The sequence below is a fragment of the Gorilla gorilla genome, chromosome 11 (assembly GCF_029281585.2).
Source record: "Gorilla gorilla gorilla isolate KB3781 chromosome 11, NHGRI_mGorGor1-v2.1_pri, whole genome shotgun sequence".
In the NCBI taxonomy this organism is placed as follows: Eukaryota; Metazoa; Chordata; class Mammalia; order Primates; family Hominidae; genus Gorilla; species Gorilla gorilla.
Window position 1 is genome coordinate 85238272 of NC_073235.2, and position 13075 is coordinate 85251346.

A 13075-nucleotide genomic window follows, 5' to 3' on the forward strand; every position below is an offset into this window, starting at 1 on the left:
TAGCACATAGTTGGGGATTAGAGTTCACACCAAGATTAAGACAACAGGTGGCCCCAGATCCAAATAAGCAGGTCAGGATATGTTGACCTGTTCCTTCCCCTGCTTTTCAGCCACCTTCCTGTTGTGCGCAGATGAAAACTAGGAGATATATGTTGCTTTCCATTACTGTTGTTGGTCATGGTTGGGCAGTGCTAATGATTGTATTAGAGTGGAATGAGTTCGGTCCTCTGGGAACATCTTTTTGTTTGTTTTAATTATACTTTAAGTTCTAGTGTACATGTGCACAACGTGCAGGTTTGATACATAGGTATACATGTGTCATGTTGGTTTGCTGCACCCATCAACTCATCATTTACATTAGGTATTTCTCCCAATGCTATCCCTCCCCCAGCCCTGAACTCCCCAACAGGCCCCAGTATGTGATGTTCCCCCCACTGTGTCCAAGTGATCTCATTGTTCAATTCCCACCTGTGAGTGAGAACATGAGGTGTTTGGTTTTCTGTCCTTGTGATACTTTGCTGAGAATGATGGTTTCCAGCTGCATTCATGTCCCTGCAAAGGACATGAACGCATCCTTTTTTATGGCTGCATAGCATTCCATGGTGTATATGTGCCACATTTTCTTAATCCAGTCTATCATTGATGTACTTTTGGGGTGGTTCCAGGTCTTTGCTATTGTGAATAGTGCTGCAGTAAACATATGTGTGCATGTGTCTTTATAGTAGCATGATTTATAATCCTTTGGGTCTATGCCCAGTAGTGGGATTGCTGGGTAAAATGGTAATTCTAATTCTAGATCCTTGAGGAATTGCCACACTGTCTTACACAATGGTTGAACTAATTAATACTCCCACCAACAGTGTAAAAGTGGTCCTGTTTCTCCACATCCTCTCCAGCATCTGTTGTTTCCTGACTTTTTAATGATCGCCATTCTAACTGGTGTGAGATGGTATCTCATTGTGGTTTTGATTTGCATTTCTCTGATGACCAGTGATGATGAGCATTTTTTCATGCGTCTGTTGGCTGCATAGATGTCTTCTTTTGAGAAGTGTCTGTTCATATCCTTTGCCTACTTTTTGATGGAGTTTTTTTTAATTGTAAATTTGTTTGAGTTCTTTGTAGATTCTGGATATTAGCCCTTTGTCAGATGAGTAGATTGCCAACATTTTCTCCCATTCTATAGGTTGCCTTTCACTCTGATGATAGTTTCTTTTGCTGTGCAGAAGCTCTTTAGTTTAATTAGATCCCATTTGTCTATTTTGGCTTTTGTTGCCATTGCTTTTGGTGTTTTAGTCATGAAGTCCTTGCCCATGCTTATGTCCTGAATGGTATTGCCTAGGTTTTCTTCTAGGGTTTTTATGGTTTTAGATCTTATGTTTAGGTCTTTAATCCATCTTGAATTAATTTTTGTATAAGGTGTAAGGAAGGCATCCAGTTTCACCTTTCTACATATGGCTAGCCAGTTTTCTCAGCACCATTTATTAAATAGGGTATCCCCATTGCTTGTTTTTGTCAGGTTTGTCAAAGATCAGATGGTTGTAGATGTGTGGTGTTATTTCTGAGGGCTCTGTTCTGTTCCATTGGTCTGTATATCTGTTTTGGTACCAGTACCATGCTGTTTTGGTTACTGTAGCCTTGTAGTATAGTTTGAAGAAAGGTACTGTGATGCCTCCACCTTTGTTCTTTTTGCTTGGGATTGTCTTGGCAATACGGGCTCTTTTTTGGTTCCATATGAAATTTAAAGTAGTTTTTTTCAATTCTGTAAGGAAAGTCATTGGTAGCTTGATGGGGATGGAATTGAATCTATAAATTACTTTGGGCAGTATGGCCATTTTCACACTATTGATTCTTCCTGTCCATTAGCATGGAATATTCTTCCATTTGTTTGTGTCCTCTTTTATTTCCTTGAGTAGTGGTTTGTAGTTCTCCTTGAAGAGGTCCTTCACATCACTTGTAAGTTGGATTCCTAGGTATTTTATTCTCTTTGTAGCAATTGTAAATGGGAGTTCACTCATGATTTGGCTCTCTGTTGATGGTGTATAGGAATGCTTGTGATTTTTGCACATTGATTTTGTATCCTGAGACTTTGCTGAAGTTGCTTATCAGCTTAAGGAGATTTTGGGCTGAGATGATGGGGTTTTCTAAATAAACAATCATGTCATCTGCATACAGGGACAATTTGACTTCCTCATTTCCTAATTGAATACCCTTTATTTCTTTCTCTTGCCTAATTGCCCTGGCCAGAACTTCCAGTACTATGTTGAATAGGTGTGGTGAGAGAGGGCATCCTTGTCTTGTGCTGGTTTTCAAAGGGAATGCTTCCAGTCTTTGCCCATTCAGTATAATATTGGCTGTGGGTTTGTCATGAATAGCTCTTATTATTTTGAGATACATTCCATCAGTACCTAGTTTATTGAGTTTTTAGCATGAAGAGCTGTTGAATTTTGTCAAAGGCCTTTTCTGCATCTATTGAGATAATCATGTAGTTTTTGTCTTTGGTTCTGTTTATGTGAAGGATTACATTTATTGATTTGCGTATGTTGAACCAGCCTTGCATCCCAGCGATGAAGCTGACTTGATCTTGATGGGTAAGCTTTTTGATGTGCTGCTGGATTCAGTTTGCCAGTATTTTATTGAGGATTTTCACATCAATATTGAGGATTTTCACATCGATGTTCATCAGGGATATTGGTCTAAAATTCCCTTTTTTTGTTGTGTCTCTGCCAGGCTTTGGTATCAGGATGATGTTGGCCTCATAAAATGAGTTAGGGAGGATTCCGTCTGTTTCTATTGATTGGAATAGTTTCAGAAGGAATGGTACCAGCTCCTCTTTGTAGCTCTGGTAGAATTCAGCTGTGAATCCTTCTGGTCCTGGACTTTTTTTGGTTGATAGGCTATTAATTATTGCCTCAATTTCAGAGCCTGCTATTGGTCTATTCAGAAATTCATCTTCTTCCTGGTTTAGTCTTGGGAGGGTGTTTGTGTCCAGGAATTTATCCATTTCTTCTAGCTTTTCTAGTTTATTTGTGTAGAGGTGTTTATAGTATTCTCTGATGGTAGTTTGTATTTCTGTGGGATTGGTGGTGATATCCCCTTTATCATTTTTTATTGCGTCCATTTGATTCTTCTCTCTTTTCTTATTAGTCTTGTTAGCAGCCTATCAATTTTGTTGATCTTTTCAAAAAACCAGCTCCTAGATTCATTGATTTTTTGAAGGGTTTTTTGTGTCTCTTTCAGTTCTGCTCTGATCTTAGTTATTTCTTGTCTTCTGCTAGCTTTTGAATTTGTTTGCTCTTGTTCTCTAGTTCTTTTAATTGTGATGTTAGGGTGTCAATTTTAGATCTTTCCTCATTTCTTCTGTGGGCATTTAGTGCTATAAATTTCCCTCTAAACACTGCTTTAGCTGTGTCCCAGAGATTCTGGTATGTTGTGTCTTTGTTCCCATTGGTTTCAAAGAACATCTTTATTTCTGCCTTCATTTCGTTATTTACCCAGTAGGTCATTCAGGAGTAGGTTGTTCAGTTTCCACATAGTTGTGTGGTTTTGAGTGAGTTTCTTAATCCTGAGTTCTAATTTGATTGCACTGTGGTCTGAGAGACAATTTGTTGTGATTTCTGTTGTTTTACTTTTGCTGAGGAGTGTTTTGCTTCCAATTATGTTGTCAATTTTAGAATAAGTGCAGTGTAGTTCTGAGAAGAATGTATATTCTGTTGATTTGGGGTGGAGAGTTCTGTAGATGTCTATTAGGTCTGCTTTTTGCAGAGCTGAGTGCAAGTCCTGGATATCCTTCTTTTTTTTTTTTTTAAATTATACTTTAAGTTTTAGGGTACATGTGCTTGTGCAGGTTAGTTACATATGTATACATGTGCCATGCTGGATATCCTTCTTAACCTTGTGTCTCATTGATCTAATATTAACAGTGTGGTGTTAAAGTCTCCCATTATTATTGTGTGGGAGTCTAAGTGTCTTTGTAGGTTTCTAAGGACTTGCTTTATGAATCTGGGTGCTCCTGTATTGGGTCCATATATATTTAGGATCGTTAGCTCTTCTTGTGGAATTGATCTCTTTACCATTATGTAATAGCCTTCTTTGTCTCTTTGATCTTTGTTGGTTTAAAATCTGTTTTATCAGAGACTAGGATTGCAACTCATGGTTTGTTTTGGTTTGGTTTGGTTTGGTTTGGTTTGGTTTGGTTTGGTTTGGTTTGGTTTGGTTTGGTTTCCATTTGCTTGGTAGATCTTCCTCCATCCCTTTATTTTGAGCCTGTGTGCATCTTTGCACATGAGATGGGTCTCCTGCATACAGCACACTGATGGGTCTTGACTCTTTATCAAATTTGCCAGCCTGTGTCTTTTAATTGGGGCATTTAGCCCATTTACATTTAAGGTTAATATTGTTTATGTGTGAATTTGATCCTGTCATTATGGTGTTAGCTGGTTATTTTGCCTGTTAATTGATGTAGTTTCTTCATAGCATCAATGGTCTTTACCATTTGGCATGTTTTTGCAATGGCTGGTACCGGTTGTTTTTTCCCAAGTTTAGTGCTTCCTTCAGGAGCTCTTGTAAGGCAGGCCTGGTGGTAACAAAATCAGCATTTGCTTGTCTGTAAAGGATTTTATTTCTCCTTCACTTATGAAGCTTAGTTTGGCTGGATATGAAACTCTGGGTTTAAAATTCTTTTAAGAATGTTGAATATTGGCCCCCACTATCTTCTGGCTTGTAGGGTTTCCGCCGAGAGATCCGCTGTTAGTCTGATGGGCTTCCCTTTGAGGGTAACTTGACCTTTCTCTCTGCCTGCGCTTAACATTTTTTCCTTCATATCAACCTTGGTGGATCTGACAATTATGTGTCTTGGGGTTGCTTGTCTTGAGGAGTATCTTTGTGGTGTTCTCTGTATTTCCTGAATTTGAATGTTGACCTGCCTTGATAGGTTGAGGAAGTTCTGGATAATATCCTGAAGAGTGTTTTCCAACTTGGTTCCATTCTCCCCATCACTTTCAAGTACACCAATCAAACATAGATTTGGTCTTTCCACAGAGTCCCATATTTCTTGGAGGTTTTGTTCATTTCTTTTTACTCTTTTTTTCTCTAACCTCGTCTTCTCGCTTTATTTCATTAATTTGATCTTCAATCACTGATACCCTTTCTTCCACTTGATCAAATTGGCTATTGAAGCTTGTGCATGTGTCACCAAGTTCTTGTGCCATGGTTTCAGATCCATCAGGTCATTTAAGGTCTTCTCTACACTGTTTATTCTAGTTAGCCATTCGTCTAATCTTTTTTCAAGGTTTTTAGCTTCCTTGCGATGGGTTCAAACATCCTTCTTTAGCTCAGAGAAGTTTGTTATTACCGACCTTCTGAAGTCTACTTCTGTCAACTCATCAAAGTCGTTCTCCGTCCAGCTTTGTTCCATTGCTGGCGAGGAGCTGCAATCCTTTGGAGGAGAAGATGTGCTCTGATTTTTAGAATTTTTAGCTTTTCTGCTCTGGTTTCTCCCCATCTTTGTGGTTTTATCTATCTTTGGTCTTTGATGTTGGTGACCTACAGATGGGGTTTTGGTGTAGATGACCTTTTTGTTGATGCTGATGCTATTCCTTTCTGTTTGTTAGTTTTCCTTCTGACAGGTGCCTCAGCTACAGGTCTGTTGGAGTTTGCTGGAGGTCCACTCCAGACCCTGTTTGCCTGGGTATCACCAGCAGAGGCTGCAGAACAGCAAATATTGCAGAACAGCAAATATTGCTGCCTGATGCTTCCTCTGGAAGCTTTGTCCCAGAAGGGCAGCCGCCTATATGAGGTGTCTGTCGGCCCCTACTGGAAGGTGTCTCCCAGTCAGACTACATGGGGATCAGGGACTCACTTGAAGAGGCAGTCTGTCCCTTCTCAGAGCTCAAACACCATGCTGGGAGAACCACCACTATCTTCAGAGCTGTCAGACAGGAATGTTTAAGTCTGCAGAAGTTGTCTGCTGCCTTTTGTTCAGCTATGCCCTGCCAACAGAGGTGGAGTCTAGAGGCCGAAGGCCTTGTTGAGCTGTGGTGGGCTCCACCCAGTTTGAGCTTCCCTGTCCACTTTGTTTACCTTCTCAAGCCTCCACAATGGCAGACACCCCTCCCCCAGCCAGGCTACCACCTCGCAGTTCAATCTTAGACTGCTGCACTAGCAGTGAGCAAGGCTCCATGGGTGTGGGACCCTCTGAGCCAGGCCCGGGAGAGAATCTCCGTGTCTGCCGATTGCTGCGACCTTGGGAAAAGTGCAGTATTTGGGCGAGAGTGTCCCATTTTTTCAGGTAGTCTGTCACGGTTTCGCTTGGCTAGGAAAGGGAAGTCCCCTAACCCTTTGCACTTCCCGGGTGAGGCAGCACACCCCCAATCCCCGCCCTGGCTTCTTCTCGCCCTCTGTGGGCTGCACCCACTGTCCAACCAGTCCCAATGAGAAGAACCAGGTACCTCAGTTGGAAGTGCAGAAATCACCTGTCTTCTGTGTTGATCACACTGGGAGCTGCAGACTGGAGCTGTTCCTACTCAGCCATCTTGGAATGCCTTCTCAAACTTTATCCAGAAGCATCTGTTCTTGCACAGTTTCGATGTTTTGAGGCTTTTGGAGTCAGTGATGCTTTTTATTTTTTAAACAAAGAATTGTTTCATGTTTCCATGACACTATTATTAGTATTTATTTTAGATGCATTATGGGTTAACTGCTTTTGCAGCATTATTTCCTTGAAGAGAATAAATTTGAATTTCAAACACTTCAAGTTTTGGAACAAAAGAACTTGAAAGCATATTTAATCAAGTTTCTTAGGTGGAAATGTTATGTTTTTATTAAATACTTAAAAGATAACAAGTGTTTTTAATTTTAGAGAAATTTTCAAGAAGAGCAGATAAATACCAGAGATGCAAAAGCAATCGCTGCCTTAATAAGTGAAAAATTGGAAACTCTCCAAAATCAAGGCAAGAGGAATAAGGTATGGACTAAGCCTAGAGTTGACGTTGGCAAAAGTTGGCAAAAGTTAGCAAAATTTATTTTTCCTATACATTACATGCATCCAGAGACAACAAAATGAGGCATCAAAAAATGGTAAGATAGCTGAAAATTCTACTTTGGGAAATAGGACAATCAAAATGTAGCCTAGACACTGAAATGCTTTTAAAAATTTGGACAAGTAAAACCACTTAACAAAAAATAGTGACTGTGGTCCATGCAAAAACATGTATACAAATATTTATAGCAGTATCATTCATAATAGCAAAAAAAATGAAACGAAATGTCTGTCAACTGACAGATAAATGAAGTGTGGTGTATCCATTGAATAGAATATTTTCAGCCATAAAAGGAATGAAGTACTGACCTATGCTACAACATGGATGAACTCTGGAAAATGTTTAGTGAATGAAGCCAGTCACAAAGGCCAAATATTATATAATACTGTTGATGTTAAATATCTAGAATAATCCATACAGACAGAACGTAGGTTAATGGTTGCCTGGGGCTGAAGTGGAGTGGGATAGAAAAGAGCAAAAATGGGGTAACTGCTAATGGGTAGTAAGGAGTTTATTTTGGGAATATGGAAAAATGTTTTAAAATTAGATTGTAATGACAGTTGGACAACTCTGAATATACCAAAAACCACTAAACTCCTTTAAATGTGGGAATTCTATGGTATGTGAAATATATCTCAACAAAGCCATTAAAAAAAAAATAGTGACTGTGGCCATAAATTATTTAAATTTTGTTCAAATGTAAATAAAGCATTGAATTGTTAGGAATAAATATACTGGAGCCTCATAACACGTTTTGAATAGCAAATTTTCTTTTGTTCTTGGTGTAATCAGAACGTATTGAAACCCATATTTGTGTTGGCCCCTCTTTGAATCTTTAATCTGCCAAGAAGCAGCACAACCTTTTTCCTGTTACTCTTCAGAAGGCAGTTCAGTTTTACCTTTTTCAGATCGGTGTTACTGTAGATCATACTTAAAAATAGAACAAAGAGTCTATGAATGTTGTAGTGCTTTTAAAATGGAATTTAATACAATCACATGAGGTATCTCAGATTCTTTCCCTATGAGGCGAAAGGAGGACAAAATAGCTTAGCCTCTGGAAAGGGCTAGAGAAGACTGGCTTTATAGCACCATATTAGACAATAGGTTCTACTGTAATCCAGTTCAAACTGCAGACCCCAATAGACAAAGCCTTACAACCTACCTCAAGAATATTTTTTACAAATCTGAAAGGTAGGAAAGAGTTATGAGTCTGTATTTTCTTGGTTCCACTGAACAAACATGTTTTTCTAGTGTTTCGCTGTATTAGTTTTCTCAAGATACTTTATTTTGAAAGGTATAACTTTTATCTCATTAAATATTTGAAATTTAAAAATTGTCATAATCTAGAATATCATACCTGAAATTAAGTTAAAGAGAATACCCAATATGCTTGAAATTGTGTAAACCTATATAGTTAGTAATATCTGCTGTGGGCAGGTAAGAACTAGGAGATATTCTTTTTTATTGTTATATTTTGGCAAAGAATATTTCATGTCATGATCCATTAAATAAGAATATTGAGTATTTCTGAAAAAGTAAAATGTTGGTTTGTGGTATTTCACCTTATTTTTAACATTACCAACTCATACTTTCTCCTTTCTCTATCGCCTTTACATTATTATTATAGGATGAACTTTGATAATGTTGAAGATGAAGAAAAAGTTTAAAAGAAATTCTGACAGATGACATCAGAAGACACCTATTTAGAATGTTACATTTATGATGGGAATGAATGAACATTATCTTAGACTTGCAGTTGTACTGCCAGAATTATCTACAGCACTGGTGTAAAAGAAGGATCTGCAAACTTTTTCCGTAAAGGGCCGGTTTATAAATATTTTAGACTTTGCAGGCTATAATATATGGTTCACACATGAGAACAAGAATAGAGTCATCATGTATTCTTTGTTATTTGCTTTTAACAACCTTTAAAAAATATTAAAACGATTCTTAGCTCAGAGCCATACAAAAGTAGGTCGGATTCAGTCCATGGACCATAGATTGCTGTCCCCCTCTACGGACTTATGATGTTTCAGGTGGCTGGCTTGAACATGAGTCTGCTGTGCTATTATCTACATAAATGTCTAAGTTGTATAAAGTCCACTTTCCCTTCACGTTTTTTGGCTGGCCTGAAAAGAGGTAACTTAGTTTTTGGTCACTTGTTCTCCTAAAAATGCTATCCCTGACCATATATTTATATTTCGTTTTAAAAACACCCATGATGTGGCACAGTAAACAAACCCTGTTATGCTATATTATTATGAAGAGATTCTTCATTGTTTTCTTTCCTTCTCAAAGGTTGAAAAAATGCTTTTAATTTTTCACAGCCGAGAAACAGTGCAGCAGTATATGTGCACACAGTAAGTACACAAATTTGAGCAACAGTAAGTGTACAAATTCTGTAGTTTGCTGTATCATCCAGGAAAACCTGAGGGAAAAAAATTATAGCAATTAACTGGGCATTGTAGAGTATCCTAAATATGTTATCAAGTATTTAGAGTTCTATATTTTAAAGATATATGTGTTCATGTATTTTCTGAAATTGCTTTCATAGAAATTTTCCCACTGATAGTTGATTTTTGAGTCATCTAATATTTACATATTTGCCTTCTGAACTTTGTTTTGACCTGTATCCTTTATTTACATTGGGTTTTTCTTTCATAGTTTTGGTTTTTCACTCCTGTCCAGTCTATTTATTATTCAAATAGGAAAAATTACTTTACAGGTTGTTTTACTGTAGCTCATAATGATACTGTAGTTATTCCAGTTACTAGTTTACTGTCAGAGGGCTGCCTTTTTCAGATAAATATTCACATAATAACTGAAGTTATTTTTATAAGAAAATCAAGTATATAAATCTAGGAAAGGGATCTTTTAGTTTCTGTGTTGTTTAGACTCAAAGAATCACAAATTTGTCAGTAACGTAGTTGTTTAGTTATAATTCGGGATGTACAGAATGGTAAGAATTCCAATCAATCAGTCAAAAGAGGTCAATGAATTAAAAGGCTTGCAATTTTTTTCAAAAACCTGTTAGAATATGCTTTATTGTGTTTTGAAGAGTTTTCCTTTTTTTCTTTTCAATATCACTTTATCCTGCTCACCAGTATTTCCTCATAAAGGTTATTATAGCCATAATTAATGTTAAAATAGACTTTGTTCTTCATATTCTCCCATCTTTTTCTCTACTATATACTCAACTCTGTCTGGATTCTGCTGTATGCCTGTGGGCATATATGGAACAATCACCACTTGTCACACTTAACACCAGCTTTTTGAATTATGATCAGTAATGGCAAGAGCCTTTTATTCTCGAATGTTTAAAGCCTAGGAGTTCTACAAAATTGGCTTCTTTCTACAAGAATCCCAAAATGGAATGCCTAAAGAAGTGTTACTTGGGTAAATACTTACTAAAATATACTGGTTATGTGCATATCACCACACTGGACACTGAGGAGTGTACAAAAGGAATCTAAGACATGGTCCCCATCTTCCAGCTGTCTGTAATTCACTGTTTTGTCACTGAGCTCATAAGGTACTTACATTACTACCTATAAATGTTTCCTACACTTGTTAGTTGTTGAGAAACATTTTAGGCAGTAAATAAAATAGTAAATATTATGTGTCCTATAATTTGACCTAAGCTGTGTGCCTTTGGAATCAGCTCTAAGCCAGGGCCCCCTGGGAGTCATGTTAAGAAACATGTATCATAAAGTGACATACATCAAGGTTATCTTATATAGTCATAACAGTATTATTGGGTCTTTCAAAAACAGCTGGCAGATTGAGCTTTTAATGGCTATATTGATACAGTAGATAGAGCACCTCCAAGGAGTACCAGGTATAATGTGCCATTTCTGTCAGCAACACCATTTTTGTGTGCAGCTGACCCTCTAACATGGTATCAATTCTAGCTGACCAAAGCACATTCTATCAGGCAGCCAGCCTTGGAAATTAGGTCCATTTAAAGTATGTGGCTTACAGCCAGGTATGGTGGTGTGCGCCTATTGTCCCATCTACTTGAGAGGCTGAGGCAGGAGGGATTGCTTGGGCTCAGGATTTTGAATCCAGCCTGGGCAACATAGCAAGACCCCATCTCTAATAAATAAATTATGTTTTGGGCATTAATGATGTTTGTCTATTCTAATTTCTCAAATTTTATTTAGGTCTTTCATAGCTTTTTTATTTAAAGGTATATGATTAAGATAAAGGAAAAGTAAAATGAAATGTTTATGTAATTTTATATTCTCAAAATTTTCTTTAAATTTGCTCTGTTTTCTGACAGTGCTCAAAGTGGGAATTTTTTTAGAAGTACGGTTATCAAAAAAACATTTCCTATGGGACACACATTTCAAAGATGTTTAGTACGATAAAATTTTTAGTAAAAGGGTAGCACTTTTAAGTCATTTGAATAGAATCTTTGTGTAATATTTAGTCTAGTGTTAGTCCTTAAATCTGCCAGCAAAACCAGATAGATGTCTTAAAGTAGGCACATTTATTCCATTGTGACTGTTAAGAAATAATAAAAGATTAAATTAACAAAATGCATTTAAAATTTTTATGATACCTATAGAATAAAAATTGATAATGAAGATGAGAAGTGAATAACCTTTCTGATAATATTCTACTTTACACATATACTGAAAACTTACTTACATATACCCAAATTCTTCTAGTGAAGAAGTTTGTAATATGGTTTGAGTATTTGTCCCCTCCAAATGTCATGTTGAAATATGATCCCCAGTGTTGGATATGGGGCCTGGTGGGAGGTGTTTGGGTGATGGGGGCTGATCCCTCATAAATGGCTTTGTGCCTTCCCCAGTGGTAATGAGTTCCTGCTGTGTTTGTTCCTGCAAGAGCTGGTTGTTAAAAGGAACTTGGCACCACCACCTCCTGTCTTTCTCGCTCCTTCTCTGTGTGACATGCCTTCTCCCCCCGTGCCTTCTGCCATGAGTAAAAGCTCCCTGAGACCTCACCAGAAGCTGAGCGAGCAGATGCTGGTGCCATGTTTTTACAGCCTGCAGAACTGCAAGTCAAATAAACGTTTTCTTTATAAGGTAACCAGTCCCAGGTATTCCTTCATTGCAATGCAAAACAGACTAATACAGTTTCTTTTTGGTAAGAATTACAAAATTTAGGCCAATGACCAAGCTGAGTATAAATTACTAATCATACACAAAAATGTGTTTCACTGGCTTGAGTCATTTTTCTGTTTAACACTGAATTTACACTTAAGATTCTTGTACTGTCACTGAATCCCTTTGTAAACAGCTAGGTATATTTTGTGAATGGAAACTAGCCAAAAATACGGCCATAGTCTCAACGCCAAACTGGTCTACATCAGTATGGACTCCAGAAATGCATCTTTCAACCACTTGATTGCATTAAGTAGTCATTTGAGTGCATCACCTAGTGGCCTGTGGTCCTGAAAGTTAGTAATCATCCCCAAAAAGGTCTGTGTTAATTACTGATAGACAATCTTCATTAAGCAACTGCTATTTTTTTTTTAATACTTCAAGTTCTGCAATACATGTGCAGAACGTGCAGGTTTGTTAAATAGGTATACATGTGCCATGGTGGTTTGCTGCACCCATCAACCTGTCATCTACATTAGGTATTTCTTCTAATGTTGTCCTTCCCCTTGCCCCTTACCCCGCCGACAGGCCCCAGTGTTGATGTTCCCCTCCCTGTGTCCATATGTTCTCATTGTTCAACTCCCACTTATGAGGGACAACATGTGGTGTTTGGTTTTCTGTTCCTGTTAGTTTGCTGAGAATAATGGTTTCCGGCTTCATCCCTGTCCCTGCAAAGGACATGAACACATCCTTTTTTATGGCTGCATAGTATTCCATGGTGTGTTTGTGCCCGTTTCTTTATCCAGTCTAACATTGATGGGCATTTGGGTTGGTTCCAAGTCTTTCCTATTGTGAATAGTGCTCCAGTAAACATATGTGTGCAAGTGTCTTTATAGTAAAATTATTTATAATCCTTTAGGTATATACCCAGTAACAGGATTGCTGGGTCAAATGGTATTTCTATTT

The 13075-nt window shown here is 37.8% G+C and overlaps 1 protein-coding gene across 1 annotated transcript in view; it reads left to right on the plus strand.

Moving 5' to 3' along the window:
- DNAJC10 (DnaJ heat shock protein family (Hsp40) member C10) overlaps positions 1-10063 on the plus strand; it is a 62192-nt gene extending 52129 nt beyond the window's left edge. The window contains exons 22-23 of the mRNA XM_004032915.5: positions 6857-6961; positions 8665-10063. Coding sequence (XP_004032963.1) covers positions 6857-6961; positions 8665-8676 — 117 coding nt within the window. The 3' untranslated portion in view covers positions 8677-10063. The remainder of the gene's footprint in view (positions 1-6856; positions 6962-8664) is intronic.
- Positions 10064-13075: the final 3012 nt, after the last annotated feature.